Source organism: Python bivittatus, unplaced genomic scaffold (assembly GCF_059951505.1).
Source record: "Python bivittatus isolate LINGU-HERP-01145 unplaced genomic scaffold, Pbiv_v1 ctg000700_np1212, whole genome shotgun sequence".
Taxonomy (NCBI): Eukaryota; Metazoa; Chordata; class Lepidosauria; order Squamata; family Pythonidae; genus Python; species Python bivittatus.
In genome coordinates, this window is record NW_028277098.1 from 52824392 (window position 1) to 52840310 (window position 15919).

A 15919-nucleotide genomic window follows, 5' to 3' on the forward strand; every position below is an offset into this window, starting at 1 on the left:
ATACCATAGTATACCTCTTGTCGGGCTTGGCAGCATCCCTTTCAGTCCCCCTTCCCAAGCATTAATTTTACTAGCTGCTACATTCTGGTCTGGAAAATAGTGTTTCATAGTAGCGAAGTCAAGGATTATGCACTTCTCAACTTTTACATACCCGAATCTCTCGACTTTCTCGGTAACCTTCCTTCTCATCTGACTTCTCAAATAGTAGAACAATCCCTGGGCCAGCAGAACAAGCAAATCCCTTGGAATATGCAGCAACAGCAGAGACTTGGGGAAGAGATGCTTGCTGCTGCCCTTCAGTGTCACAAATCACCTCACTAGAGTACTCAGGGGAAGTGGTAGCTGGAAATTCAATGAGGCTTGAAAAGTAAATGAGACAAAGAGCAGCAATCATTAAGAATTTCAAATATCTATTTTGCAGTGTGTAAAAAAAAAATTGTGATCCATTATTTTAAGGTGGTTGTCCTCCCAATTTGTGATTTTAAAGTTGCTGTGCTGTATACATTTCTAGGATTTTAAGTATGGCTTATTTTCTGAATACACACATTTTACAAACCCAGGATTAGAATTTAGTGTATTTAAGAAAGGTACTTACATTCCAATCTAAGAATGTTTCCTGGAAGGAAGCACTCAAATGATACCTTTAAAATACTCAAAGACAGTAACTTGAGCAAGGTCATCATACAATAATAACTATAGTACAGTTTTATCAAGAACTGGAGATGTAGTCCAATTGTTGAATAATGCTGATTGTTGATCCTACATTAAAACAGTTTGCAGAATACCTCACCTCTCTGATTCATGGGCTGGTTCTTCATTCAGCATTTCAGCATTTGGCTCTTTCCGCTCAATACTTGTCTCCCACCGTAAATCACCAGAGTCAAATAAATAGAGTTTGCCTGTATCAGTGCCCACAATCACTTTTTCTTCAGATAGCCAGGCATGAGACAAGTAGTTCTGGGGTTCTCCCCGCAAGAAATTGGTCTGTTTTAAAGTTCCTTCTGTGTATTTGTACAGCTTGAAAATACCATTTCCTGTAACACAGACTTGAGTGTTATCCTGAGGATTGAAGCTGACCTGAAAAGAAACACATCACAAGATCACTGACTATTTGATAATTATTATTGTATGTGCAATTCAAACAACTGATTTAAGTAATTAAAATCAAGGGGCATCATAATCCTATAATATATAGTGTGTATGTATGCATATTTTAATCCCACTAGGCAACCAAATGAAGAAATCCACAGGAAGGCTAAAATTATTTTTATTGGGATTGGCTATAATGATAGAATCTTGCAAGTCTAATTGTTTGGTACCTCTTCCTCCTTCTTATACTCCAGTGAATTAGGAAGGTATCTGCCTGAACCACTTCTGAATATTAACTCATTGTTCTGGATTTAAAAATGTTTCAGCCCATTTTGCCTTGGTAAGGATTCCTTTTCTTTGTAGTAATTTTATTAAAGATTATAATTATAACAGTAAAAAATAATAGAAACTAAAAAAACATAGAAGAATAAAAAGAAAGAGTAGAAGGTGCAGAAAAGAAAAAGGAAAAAAACAGAAAGAGAAATAGGAAAGAAATACAGAAATAGAAACATAAGAAAATAGTAAAGAAAAAGAAAAAAAATATATAAAGAAGTGACTTCCCACCTTCATCCCAACAAATATAAACAATTTTAGTAACTTATCACCTTCTCTTAAAATACAAATTATCTCTTCTTCCTATATCCCATCTCTTATCTATAAACAAATCCATAAAGCATCGTTACTTCAGTCCTGATGTCAGCAAAAGTCCATTAAGGGCTACCAGAAATAACATATCTATTTTAACCTTGATCAAATAAGCCAACATTATATTCCTTCCTTTAGCTTCTAACAATCTTAATCTTTAGTCCATTCAAATAATGTTGTATAAATTAATTTTTCATTTTTTCTTTCTCCCTTCTCACAAGATTCTTCAAAACTTTAACAAACCTCTTTTGCACCAAATCGAGACAGATTCATGGTGGCTTACAGAATTTTTGTGTAAACATAACTAAATAAAAAAGGGGGACGTGGTGGCGCAGCGGCTTAATGACGATGAAAGTTGCTGGCCAGAAATGGTCGACGCTTCAGCGGTTCGAGTCCAGCCTTCACGTTAACAGGGTGAGCTCCTGTTTCTTCCCCAGTTCCTGTCAACCCAACAGTTTGAAAACTCACGTGAGTAGATAAATGGGTACTCTCACTCCGGTGGGAGGAAAAATGCTGGCGGCACCTTGCAAAAGGAATCGGGAGCAGTTGCCGGTAAGCGCAAAAAACCGTGCGCACCCGAAAAGGGCGCGAAGCAATGGAAACCCTGCCTCCTGCGCTCACCAGCTGGGCTCTGCCCTAGGAAGGAGGCTCTGGCAAACCACTTCCAAAACACCTTGCCTTGAAAACTGCAAGGACTCGTCCAAGCAGTCACTGCAGAGTCGGTAACGACTGAGCGCAGATCAAAAAAAAAAAAAAAAAAACTAAATAAAAAACCCACAAACAAGCTAAACAAAAATGAATAGAAGTATTATAGACTTATGATGGAAGCCAATTGTTTCCTAAAACATACAAGGAAAACCAATTATTTAGAATTTTTAAATTCTGTACATCATATAAGGAAGATGTTGGGCTGGCTGCTGTTACAAGAGAAGGAAGGCCAGCAACCTGATGCAAGCCTCCACTTCTAGGCCAGTTCCTAGTCTGGAAGCCAGATTGCTGGACATCCTGGCCTCAGGCTGTTAGTTGTTACCAAGTCCATGTGTAATATGATCAAATGCATACATTATATAGTGGTGGATGAATGGGCAGACCTGCCATTATCACTGAGGACTGGTTGGGCAAAGGCTTCTTACTCAGTTGACTCATGCAAGTTGATCATGACTTTATATCATCACACTTTTCTTCTTTTTGTTCATCATATTCTAGGTATTTTTTTCTTGGCCTGAGATCCTTTCCACACTCTTGGAAAGGATGTCTTTAAAATCTTTAAAAATTATTGTTCTCCATTTAGTTAGAAGTAGAATTGTAGCTGTCATTCTATATATAACTTAATACAGTGCTACACCATTATTAACATTTTGCACTATCCTCTTCAAGTTATAGGAGAAGTACAACTGTTGAAAAAAATGAAGGAAACAGATTACCCACCACTTAATTATTTTAATGAATACATTAAAATATCTTGATTAATTATTTTAATAAAAATAATGGATTTTAATTAAATATAACAATAATGATAATAAAAATAATCATCCATTTTCTCTGGGTCTGATAGTATGTTGTGGGAGATAAGCAGCCTAGACACATATTAATATACCTCTTTCCTTGGTATATTTACAGAGATATTTTATTCCCTTACTTGCTTGTTAGTAGTAGCAAGGCTTGGTCTGGGGGTAAGAAGAACTAAAATGGTGACAAGTTAAAAAAAATAATCACAAAAGATGACAACATAAAAAATGCTGGACTACAAAGATTTGGCAATATTATCATCACAGAATAAACAAACTCTGTTAATTCAAGAAAAAAATAGACTGATATATTGGGAATTGAGGGTGAGTGGATATGATGTGACATTTATCCTATGCTGTTTTATAGCTACATAATTTTGTATCCATAACCTCAAATAAAAGTCTCATTTTATTTGTGAGTAATCTTAATTGCAGAATCACATCATATAAGGGTTGGAAGAGATCTTAGAGATCATCTAGTTAAATTCCCAACCATGTCTCCAAAACACAAGCAAGAATTTTAGGATTAGGAGGCTACCATACAAGCAACACCATGTTTGGGCAGTGGCAGCAGCAACAGCAGCAGAACAAGCTGTCCTAAGTGTTGCCAATCTGCATACCATTAAGTTTCTATGATTTGTAGATGTACTGCATCAAGACAAATATAGAATACAAATAGCACAACTGCAATTGCACACTAAAGCCATCTCTACAGTAACAGTTTTTTTTCATAGTCTCCAGAGTGATAACTTAACCCTTCTACTTCTGACACTTACTTTAATCATGCCCAAGATGTTACTTATCTTCAACTTACTTGATAAAGAGGATTATTCTGAACATCAACTTTAACAATTGCCATTGTTCTTTGTTTTTCCCACATCCAATAGGCAAGCTGTGATTCAGGAGGTCCTGTCTGTGCCACTAAATATTTGGAATCAGGAGAAAAAGCCAGGCTGATAAATTCCTGCACAGCAAAATCAAAGGTATTCAGAATCTTCCGCTTCTTGCATGGGACGGATGACAGCTCATAAACTGTGATAGCTGGTTTATCCTGAAGTATCTCTGAAATGGCTAGATAGCGTCGATTGGGACTTATTGCCAGTGCAAGCATCCCTTGGCTTTTTTCTGAGCCTATATAGTACACACACAGAAACACAAAATTCCTGTAAGTTTTACATAGCAATGTGAAATTTTGATTAGGGACAAAATGGCACTAAATTACAGTATTATGGTTATCCACATAAATTTCACCTTATTTTCTAATAACTACTTTAATAAATCACCAAGTGATAATGCAATTAAGCATTTCATTAGGAATCCACAAAATGCTTAAATTCTAGTTTTGGCTCATATTTAACTGCAATAATGAAAGACATTGGCCTCATTTAGATTTAACTTTAGTGCCTTGCAACTAATGTTACTCAAGTGAGTTGAATTAGCTTAGCCTCACACAATTTCTCCTTTCTTGGCATGTTCACAAGAAGACTGGAAATATATCATGTAAGTTTTAAACTACTGTAATCGCATTTTAATATTATATACAGATCTGAACAACTGTGGTTAATTTTACAGTAGTTTATTGAAATATGCTAATTTAAACCTAAGGTTTAAGAACGTAACTTGTTTCTGTAAACAATGATTCATATGTGACTCTAAAAAGAAGATAAACAGAAGCAAAAACATCCAATCATGAGTACATTAAAGGAAAGGCAAAGTTTGCACAAGCTGTTTACATAATCAGCAAAAAGTAAACTGGAAGTCCATATTGCTTATATTTTACTTACACCTGTAGAGAATATTGTAAAAGACAGAGACTATTTTGTTCATCAGCACTCATGATCATAGAGCAGAGTAGTGAAAACAAACTTTATATCTTTTATCTGGAAAAAACGAATAAAGTAAAATAGGAACATTTGGGAAACACTACCTCAATATGCTACTTATGAGAGCCAGTATGATATAATGATTAATGTGTTGAATTAGGATGTTGGAGATCCAGGTTCTAATCTATTCTCACCCACAGAAGCTCAGTGGGTGACTTTAGGCCAGTCACTCTCTATCAGACCAACTACCTTTGGACTTGAAAGTGAATATAGTTTTAAAGTTTTCAAATTTACTAGTTCATGAGCTTGCACATATTTAAGTCTGCAACTGAGGAGAGAACAACCAACAATATAGAAGAATCATTATCTCTCTGTAAGAGTGTTATATTCAAGGGAAACTGTATCCAGGGTGTAGATCTGCACTTTCCCCCTCTTTTCCTATATTGCATATTTGGGAGTCAGAAAAGGGAGAGGGAAAGGGGGAAAGCTAATTTACCTGGGATGAACTTCTGCCATTTCTGTTCTATGTGGTATTTCACACAGCTGTTTCCCGCGGGGTACACTATTATCTGTTCATCAAAGAAACAAATATTATTTGCTACTCGGGACTGGAAGCCAAAGATGTGGAGAGCCTGAGCTACAATCACTGACATCGCGATTGAATTCACAAAGCTGTGCTTGAAAGAGGAGACACAAACAGCAGAGGATGATTAGGCGGCGGTGAGAAGCTCCCACGTCTCCCTGTTCCTTCCCTCCACAGCCAACCTTCCTGGGATGGGGCTCTTCAGCCCAACCCGGCTTCTGTTACTCTTGGCAGTCTAGCTCCTTCCGTTCGCTGGTCTCCCCGACCCGTTTTCAAAAATTCCTACCAACTGCTCAGATTTTTCCCTCAGGACCGCAGTCTTAGTCTCAGCTCTACTCACTAAAGAGTAAAGAGAAGAGCCACTACAGTACGAGGGACAGAACGGTTGCCATGGAGACAGCGTCCCCGAGGCCAAGGCTAACAATTTGGCGGAGCGGAACCGGAAATGTATAAGAGAGCCACGGAAACGGGAAGTCGCCTTTTACGATTCCTCGTGGTGTGTGAGAAGGTGGATGGCTGAAGGGGCTCTAGGGGTAGGTTTGATTAAACGGGGACAAGGTGATAACAGTGAGTAGTATGCATTTAGAGATTTAAAAAGAAATATCTAAAGCTCACAGACATAAAACCATAGACCATAGCTAATCTAAAAGTGGGACCGCACCGAATTACTTCGGCGGATAGGGTTTCATGGCCCATTAGAGTGGATTCCGAGGAACGGAAGGTAGAAGGAATTTCAGGCCGGTTTAATGCAAAACTAAGAATAATTGGGAAGGAGGGTGATTAGACATTTTCAATAGGTCGTAGCTTATCATTTTGTTTTAGAAGAAAAAAGATGGAAATTACAAAATATCGATATTACATGGAATATCTTTGCAGAGTCATTTGAGATAAAGTTGAAAGTAGTAACTTCCATGGGGGGGCGGAATCTCACTTTATACATTAGCTTGTTTAAAACAAATATAAAAGCAATTCATAATAGTTTAATGCTTTAGTACTTTCAAAACTTAAACTATTATTAAAATCAAGTTTTAGATTAGCTGAGGGATCTATATGATAAAGCATAATTATGTCAAAAAGTTTAGAATCCTTATTTTAAAAGAACCCTGATCTCACATGTGGCAGCAAGCCATACACAGAATTGTATTTCAAAAAGACTTTCCAGGTTAAATTGAAACTGACATCAGTCTTGTTTTTATGTTTAAAGTTATTTTAAACACTGATGCATAACAGCTCCTAATTTAGTAGAGTTTAAATATGCATGGGGAAAACTTCATGTATTAACATTGTATGTGCCCTGCTGAGGGAAGGATGAAGTTAGTAGTCCAATCCTGAATTTATTCCATGGTCTTAAAAATGCAGTGTATTGTCTGATTATTTTCTTGGTTTTGATACAGCTTGGTGGAGGCAAAATCCAAACATCTAAAAAAACAGTCTGAGATGCCACCCATAGCTATGGAGCAAGACTTATCATTATCCTCTGATTCTGAAGAATCTATTATAGCAGATCAAGAGGTATGCTTGGCACCTGGGAAATACCCTAAGATTCTAGTACTGTATAAACTACAGGCATGAAACAAAAAATTTAAGCTGAATTTTAGATGACCTTGAATTGATAATCTTGAACGCATAGGTTGATATGGAGCACTGCTGCTTTGTCTAGGGTAATTATACAAAGCTTCAGTAATTGTTCTTAAGATTTATATCTCTTTTAGATTACTTGTAACTGCACTGTAATCAGAGATATGTACCTATTTAAATAGTTAAAATAATATTTAATATTTATACAAGACATTTCAAATATTCAAAGTACTTTGTTTATAGTATCATAAAGGAAAGGATATCTGCAAGGGAGGCAGTTGACAAAATATGTGTAATGATGTTATTGTCATTTAAATTTATTGGCTGCCTGACTCCAAATAGTTGTTTATTTGTATCAGACATTGGGATGCAAGTACATAAAGATGATATTTGTATCATGATATAACTATGCATATGTTTTCATTTTGTATCATCATGTTTTGCTGTACTGTATTAAGATAAAGATATTCTTGAGTGGCGCTTAACTCTTGATGACTACATAAAATCAACCATGAACTGGTATAGAAGTAGTTTGCCACTGTCTTTCTGCAGGAATATACCTGCAACCCTAGAATTCCTTGATGGTCTCCCAATGATCTTACCCTTTTTAGGCTCTGAGGCCAGAAAAGGTTGGCCAATTGCTGTCACCTGCTGAGGCTGTATTATCTTAGTAATGATTAAAAACATTCTGTAAGTAGTGTTATCTCTAATAGATAAGGGGCTGAGCCTGATTAGTGACTTCTTTTAAGTTGCATATTAACTGGACTAATAACAGGGTTAGTTATGGTGGCACACTAATTTAGAGTTGCATAGTGCGATACATCTAATCTGAACCAGAAGTGCACATGCAGCATCAGGATAAATAGTTGTAGCTTGGAAATCATTGAACAGACTATTCTCTCTTGTGTGCTCATCTGTGTGTTTTGATTGCCACATGCTCCCTTCTATTATCAGTGGGATCAGTTGAGTGACCTGTTTGAAATTTATGTTAACACTTCACAAAATTAACATATATAAATATTACCTTTTTTCAATATAGCTTCAGGAAGCATTTGCTAAAGGTTCGTTGAAACCAGGCCTGAATGTTGTGTTGGAGGGACGACCAAAAGCCTTTAATAATGTGGTAAGTGCTGTGATAGCCTTCTTTTGTTGTTTTAGAAAAACGTAACATTTACCTAGCATAAAGTTTCTAAACATCAGCCTTTTAATAACTGAATTGGAATTTTAAATTCAACACCAGTCACTCAAGGCTTTGGTCTAGTTATCTGACAGCTTGGTGGGTCCAACCTTTTAGATTAGGTGTCACTGATCAGTTACAGGCTTCAGTCCCTTGGATTTTGAACAAAATGTTTGAAGTGTTGGCAAGTAAAGCATGTCTCCATTTATAAAGGTACAATGTTTTTGGATTAACATATTATGAAAATACAATAATGTGATGAGAGAAGTATGGAGCAGCTTTGGTTTATGTTGCCAATATAAAATGTAAAACAAAGCCCTAACTTTTCCATGTAGATCTTTGTTAGGAAGATCATGAGCCCAGAATACCTGACATTCATTTGGATAGAATGTTTAAATGTTGCACATATTGTCTGACAGGCATGTGGCTGGAATCTGGCTTTTTGAGAGAGATTAGTGTGTTAGTGCAAAATTTAGTTGCTTGCTTTAAAATGAGCATCAGCTGCAACCATTCTGAATGGTAGTTTGGATAACATATTAATTGGTATGGAGAAATGTCCAATCATTGAGATTATGTAGAATTAATACGGTCTTCCTAGGATGGATTGAAACAGTGCTTGTCAGAATTCCGAAGAAACCTGGCCTGGGTTGAAAGGCTTGATGTTACCTCTCCCCTGGAAACAAATGTCACAAGTGCAGCTTCTAAGAACACAGTTGAAAAGGATGCTATTGACCCTGAAGATGACTTTAAAAGAGAAATGAACTTGTAAGTATTTGTATATGAGGCAGAGATTTCTCTTATGCTATGAGTCTTATATGCGGCCTTTGTTTCATTCTCATGCACATTAGATGATGCTGTCTGAGTTTGCATGAAATGCTAAGCCAGGTCTACATAGAACACTAATCCATAATGATGGATCATTATATCACACAAAGAAAAGACATCATAGTTTAATGTTGTGCATTAGCTGGTCTGCTGCACTATGTATAAGCTATATGTTGCTATGTTAATATCAGTTCTTCTATTTCCCATGCAGACATGTAGCAACTTATTGGCATATTAATACTATTTGTATAGCTGCAGTTGTTTTGACAATACTTATAAGAAAGACTTTTTGAGTGTCTTCATGGCAGTAATGATTTCAGGTTGAAAGGGCAGCTAGACTAGATGTTTTTGATTTTGGTGAAGTGTATGTTTAATGGCAGATCGCAAATCCTAAAATTTTTGGAACATTTAGCCACCAACTAAATGTTGTATATGTAGGCTTTTAATTGTATACTTATTTATTGTTTTTAATTAGTTGTGAGCCGCCCAGAGTCCCCCATTGGGAGGAGATGGGTGGGGACAAATTTAATAAATAAACTAGAAGTAGTAATAATGTAATGTTGGTTCTGATTTCCCCAGTTATCATCAAGCCCAAGCCTCAGTTCTGGAAGTATTACCTCGGTTACATCGGCTTAAAATCCCTACAAGGCGGCCTGATGATTATTTTGCAGAGATGGCAAAATCTGATCAGCAGATGCAAAAAGTAAGATTTATGAGTCTTCGGTTTCACACCTCCACTAGCTATCTACTATTAATGTTTATCTGTTGGACAGAAAGTTGTGTCACGTCTGTTCTAGAATTTTGATAATTGTTGTTGTTGTTCAGTCGTTAAGTCGTGTCCGACTCTTTGTGACCCCATGAACCATATTGCGCCAGGCCTTCCTGTCCTTCACTGCCTCCCTGAGTTTGCTCAGTTTCATGCTCATTGCTTCAGTGATGCTATCTAACCATCTCATCCTCTGCCGTCCTCTTCTTTTGCCTTCAATAATTTTGATAATACTAGTTTCAAATGCTGTAGAGAAAAGTAGAAATGGGAAATAATTCATGTGGTATGTTTATTTAATATTGTTTAAGTAATTGACAAGCATAAGTAACATTAAGCCTCTTGATCTTCATATTACTGATAGTCAAAACTATATAGCATAACTTACGCAGCTACAAGTCCTGAAACATAGAAGGGCCTATACCTTGCTATGCTGCAGTGCTCTTCCTTCACTCATTTTTGATAGAAGATACAAGACCACTAGTAACAGTTAATTAGATCCCACAAACTTGACATTTATACACCTGTATTGTTGCTTAGTTATTGTTATTGCTGCTTATTATTCCTTTAGCATAGAATATTAATAAGAATTTACTATTGTATTTGTATTTCTAGTTCTCTAAATTCCTTTTTAGAACATACAGAATAATTTACTACATTTTATTACTTCTATGGTAGCATATAATATATTACCATATTAATCTTATGCTGAATCCACCTTTAATATCAGTATTAAAATTAATCTTGTACTTCTTAGTCTGTTGCTGATTCCATAGTTTTTAATCTTCTATTTATCTTTCCATTGTCTGTAGACACAAATTTATTTTTTTTATTTTTTTTATTTATTAAATTTGTCCCCCACCCATTTCCCCCGAATAGGGGACTCTGGGCGGCTCACAACATGTTAAAACAATAAATAAATATACAATTAAAATCTATAACAATACACATTCACAAAAATAAAAGGGAAAAAATCCAGGAGGCTGATGGCTCAAGGCAGCAACGCCAGGCCACTAAGGGACTAGCCAACCCCACAGTTGATGATGCCCCTCCTTGCCCCAGGCCAGATGGCAGAGCCAGGACTTCAGATCCATCCAAAAGGCCAGGAGTGAGGGGGCCAATCTCACCTCCAGGGGCAAGATATTCCAAAGTGTGGGGGATATTGCAGAGAAGGCCCATCTTCTGGACCCCGCTAGTCGGAGTTCTTTTGCTGAAGGGGTCCGGAGCATGCCTTCTCTGTGTGATCGGGTGGGATGGGATGAACTCGTGGGGGAGAGGCGGTCCCTTAGGTAACCTGGTCCCATGCCATGTAGGGCTTTAGAGGTGATAACCAACACCTTGAATTGGACCCAGAAGCAAACTGGTACCCAATGCAGCTTGCGAAGCAGTGGTTTTATATGGGTCCTTCGGGCCCCAAAAATAGCTCGCGTGGCTGCATTCTGGACCAGCTGAAGCTTCCAGATACTCTTCAAGGGTACCCCCGTGTAGAGCACACTGATTTCATAAGGAAAGGTTGTAGAAGTTTAGTGTTATTTATGTCAGTGAATGACTAGAAAATGGGAATGTACTGGAAAACATGGGAAATAGAGATCTGCAAAGTTATTTTCAGTTTTTATAATATCTCATTAATTTTAATACAACTAATACGCATAATATTTAATGTTTGTGTTCATCCTTTTATTGTTTTTATCACTTTTACCTGAGCTACCTGGAGTCTTGGAAATTTGGAGGGCTATAAATTTTAATACATAAATGAAACCTATCTCTTTTCTTTATCTCCCCCTTACAATTCAGACTGATTTTTTCCCCATGGAGAGTTTACCCCTCCCCCCAACATTCAAAACATCCATACTGAACATCTTGGCGAGAAAGGCTATAGTGTTTTTTAGGGGAGATTTATACCAAAAAAAGTGACTCAGTGCTATAGTGCCCTTTACTGATAAAGAAAAAAGGGGCAGCTCTTATGTTGCTGTTACCCCCCAAAATAAAAATAAAATAAAATAAAAAGGTTAAAACCCCCAAATATAGGAAAAAAGTAGAAGTGATGTCTTCCCCGCTCCCTACTTTGGGACCTGGCTGCATCCACTTTTGGAATGTGGTCTTTGATGTACAATGCAAAGTCCAGTGCAATCCTCAAGTTGGTGAAAGTTGCACAGCCCCCATCTAAAACTGCAATACATTTTGGGCATTGGATATTTGTGTGCCTAAAATAGCTTTTTGCTTTGACTATTATGTATTATGATTGGATGTGGATTCTGACATGACTATCTTGCCTAATGTGAAATTGCTGGCAAAATAGCACCTTGTATCTACCTGTTACAGGGCATGAATTGTCCTAAAGATGTACACTGATGATAAAACTTAATAATTAGGAATCTAACATCTTTAAAATGTTTTAGCATTTTTTAAAACCTGAAAAGGTCACTGTCATGTACAAACAGTAGGAGCTTGCTTCCATCTTTAAAAAATGTAAAACCATATTCTTTTGCATTAGATTCGTGAAAAGCTGAAGAGCAAAAAAGAAGCAATGGAAAAGTCTGAAAGGGCCAAACAACTCCGTGCCCTAAGAAAATACGGCAAACAGGTAAGGCGTAAACTTGTAATTGGATGACAAAAACCCCTTCAGTTCATCAACCACACCACCTGTTTTGCTGATTTTCAGTCAATTGACAGAGGATTTTCAGTCAACTGACAGGATTCCCCACAGCTGCATGAGAACAATATGTATCTGCATATCCATAAAAGTGGAAGATTTGGGGAAAAAATGGGTACAGGGGAGAGCAAGGCTCATGCTTGATTTCTTGTTGATAGGTTCAAACGGACGTGTTGCAGAAGAGACAGAAAGAGAAATCCACAATGTTGAACGCAGTCAAGAAATATCAGAAGGGTGAGTCACTTCCTCCCCGCCTCCCATTCCTCAATTTTATCAAAGGAGTAAGAAACTGTGATAACTAGAAAGCAGGTGAGTCTCAGCCTTTGCTGCCTAACAAAGGCTTGTGAATAGTTGCCCCAGCGGATAGTCTGCTATGGCTGGAATATAGGAACAGCAATACTGTTGTTGGTAGGATGTGCCTTTCTGCAGCCAATTGGACAGGACAGGACCTGTATTTGCTGATCAGGGATCGCCCATTAAGTTGCAACTACGAAGTGGTTTTTTGTTTGTGTTCATAGTTTTTCTTTGCCTTCTGATTCTTCTGCAAACTTTCTCCTTTCGCCCAGTTTTCTCCATTCTGTTAATCACTGCAAAAGGAATGAGTAGCATATCCACTGACAGATTTCAGTGGCTTTGCAAGGATTTGCAGTACTTCAGTTGTTTAATATCTGCATTAATCAACTGACCTTTTCACGTAAGGTAGACAACTGAAATAAAGAAAATTTGGGGACAGGAGAGTGGCTATTTTGTGAATAATCAGTTTATGAAGAGGTGCTCTCTTCAAAGTACTGTCTATTACACGTTTTCTGGTTGATGGATTTTGAGAATCTAGTAAAATCACAGTATAGATAGTCATTGCTTAATGACCACAACAGGGCTGGAAAATTGGTTAAGTGCGTCACCATGTGACCAGACCCAATTTTATGACCATTTTTATGATGGTCATAAAGTGAATCACTTGGTTGTTAAGTGAATCACATCGTTAAGCAAATCCAGCTTCCCCAATGGACGTTTTTTGCCGAAAATTGGCAAAAAAAGGCTGCAAATCACGATCATGTGACTGCAGGATGCTGCAACCAGTCGTAAATGTGAGCCAGTTGCCAAGCGCCCAAATTGTGATCACGTGACTGTGGGGGTTGTGCAATGGTTTGTGACGATCATAAGTGCGAGTAAACGTCACAAAGCACTTTTTCCGAGGCTGCCATAACTTCAGACTGTCATTAAACGAACAGTCATTAAATGAGGACTACCTGTGGATCCAGTAAGCCTGATGTTATGTCATTTGGTAGACAGTGATTTGATGTATGTTTGGACTTTCTAAAACTAAATGTTAGTTTCTTTATTCTAAGATACTTGTAGAATAACTTTCTCTAAATTGGTCCACTACACATAAAATATTACATTATTTTGAGATCCAAGGGTTAAGAGTGTCAGAAGGTTGCAGCCTCTCACTTATTCCTTCTTTCATGTAAGGTCTCTTAGACAAGCTGGAATTTCTGGAAGGTGAAAAATCATCAGTGCCTCAGAGGAAGAAGGAAGGAACAGAGAGTCAGCCAATCAAGAAGGGGTAAGATTAAGGCACATCTTTGTTCTGAGTCTGAATCCTTTGTATAAATCTAAAGCTTGCACACCCATCCAAGATCAAAAGTTGATTCACCAAGAGGCATTATCCTAGTTCCTGTTGCAGAGTTTCTTTATTTAGGGAACTGTCACAGTGAATGTACGCACCCTATCTTTTTCAAGATTTTTTAAAAAGTGTCTATTAGATATACTTGAAAAAAATAGGGACTGTGTTTTCAGAAGCTTCAGTAACTGAATGGAATAAAGGAATGAGCATTATATGTAAAATCAGGTGAAAGGAAGTATAAGTTTGAACATTTAAGGCTTGCATTTCCAGAGTACAAGAACTGTCTTATAAAGCAGAACTGATCTATAGCCTTAATCAGAGATCCTCAAACTTTTTAAACAGGGGGCCAGTTCACAGTCCCTCAGAATGTTGGGGGGCCGGACTATAGTTTGAAAAAAACACAAACGAATTCCTATGTACACAGAGGATCCCTCCTGTGGAGTATGAGGAGAGGAGGAGAGCCACCAGACCCGGCATACCTGTCATGTAGAATAGTCCGGCTCTGCGATCTCCCTCCTTGTGCATCGCCTGCAGCTCCCGACACAGCCCCAACACTTCTGCTTCTGACAGACAGCGGCGGTGGCCAATCAGGCGGGCGGGCTGGATAAATGACCCTGGTGGGCTGTATCCGGCCCATGGGCCGTACTTTGAGAACCCCTGGTCTTAATCCTGTTGCTACTTGTACATGTAGAATATACCCAGAAAATTTAAATCAGATGCTGACATCTAGTATTTACAAAATGATATTGAATACAGATTGACTAGTCTTTTTACCATCATGAGTATGGCTTAGGTGGGAAGCATTTTGGTATAGTAAGAGAGGAGTGTTTTCTAAAATGGAGCCTGGCAGAAATTAGAATATTTGGCTATTCTGGAGAAACAGAATATATATATGGCTAAGGTACAAACTACCTGTAAAATTTCTGAGTTTGTGGGAATACCTAGTCATGACTGACACATTGTCTTTTCTTTCAGACCAAATGCAAAAAGGCGCTACAAGAATCAGAAGTTTGGCTTTGGTGGTAGGAAGAAAGGGTCAAAATGGAACACCAAGGAAAGCTATAATGATATGTCCAGCTTTCGTGCTAACAAAGCCCACAACAAGGGAACTGGGAAAGCGGGGAAAAGGGGTGCCAAAGTAAGTTCCGGTTTGGATATTATGTGCTACAATTGAACTGCTAGAGGAGCATGTGTGACTAAGCTAGTGAGACTAGTGAATTCTGTATTATTCTCCTCTCTCTCTGTCTTTTCAGAAGAGGCCTGGCAAAAAGATGAGACAGAAAATTAAGAGCCATTCCTGATAAGGACTGGAAATGGATGACATTTTGAGCCCAGCTTCATCCAAAGTGTTGGCATACAGCCATGAACAGATAATGGACTTGAACCTGCCTGGCCATTGGTGTGCTGTGGAATGACAGATGCTTCTGTCTGATCCTGGACATAATACTACTCATACACAAATGGCAGATAGATGCTTTTTGTTGCCTTTCTTTCAGACTGGTTTGATAATTCTTAAGTGAATTAAAAAGTGTTGATGGTTTGAACATTTCATCCTTCCCCTTTAGGTTTGGAAAGATGCATTCTGGGATATTTGGGGAGGATATCAGAGTTGTTCAGTTCTTTGCCTATCACGCAAAAGCAGTGTTGT

General features: G+C 37.8%; 2 protein-coding genes across 2 annotated transcripts in view; one reads left to right on the forward strand and one right to left on the reverse strand.

The window, feature by feature from the left end:
• CFAP57 (cilia and flagella associated protein 57) overlaps nt 1-6151 on the reverse strand; it is a 33221-nt gene extending 27070 nt beyond the window's left edge. Inside the window, exons 1-4 of the mRNA XM_088154008.1 lie at nt 5562-6151; nt 4057-4373; nt 791-1077; nt 152-359 (exon numbers count right to left, since the gene is read on the reverse strand). Of these exons, the coding sequence (XP_088010134.1) occupies nt 152-359; nt 791-1077; nt 4057-4373; nt 5562-5718 (969 nt within the window). The 5' untranslated portion in view covers nt 5719-6151. The remainder of the gene's footprint in view (nt 1-151; nt 360-790; nt 1078-4056; nt 4374-5561) is intronic.
• EBNA1BP2 (EBNA1 binding protein 2) lies at nt 6111-15820 on the forward strand. The gene is made up of 10 exons (XM_007432661.3): nt 6111-6181; nt 7043-7160; nt 8266-8349; nt 9002-9168; nt 9808-9931; nt 12486-12575; nt 12803-12878; nt 14118-14211; nt 15247-15409; nt 15525-15820. Exons 2-10 carry the CDS (start codon nt 7086-7088, stop codon nt 15570-15572), a joined length of 921 nt encoding a protein of 306 aa, XP_007432723.1. The 5' UTR covers nt 6111-6181; nt 7043-7085; the 3' UTR covers nt 15573-15820.
• Nucleotides 15821-15919: the final 99 nt, after the last annotated feature.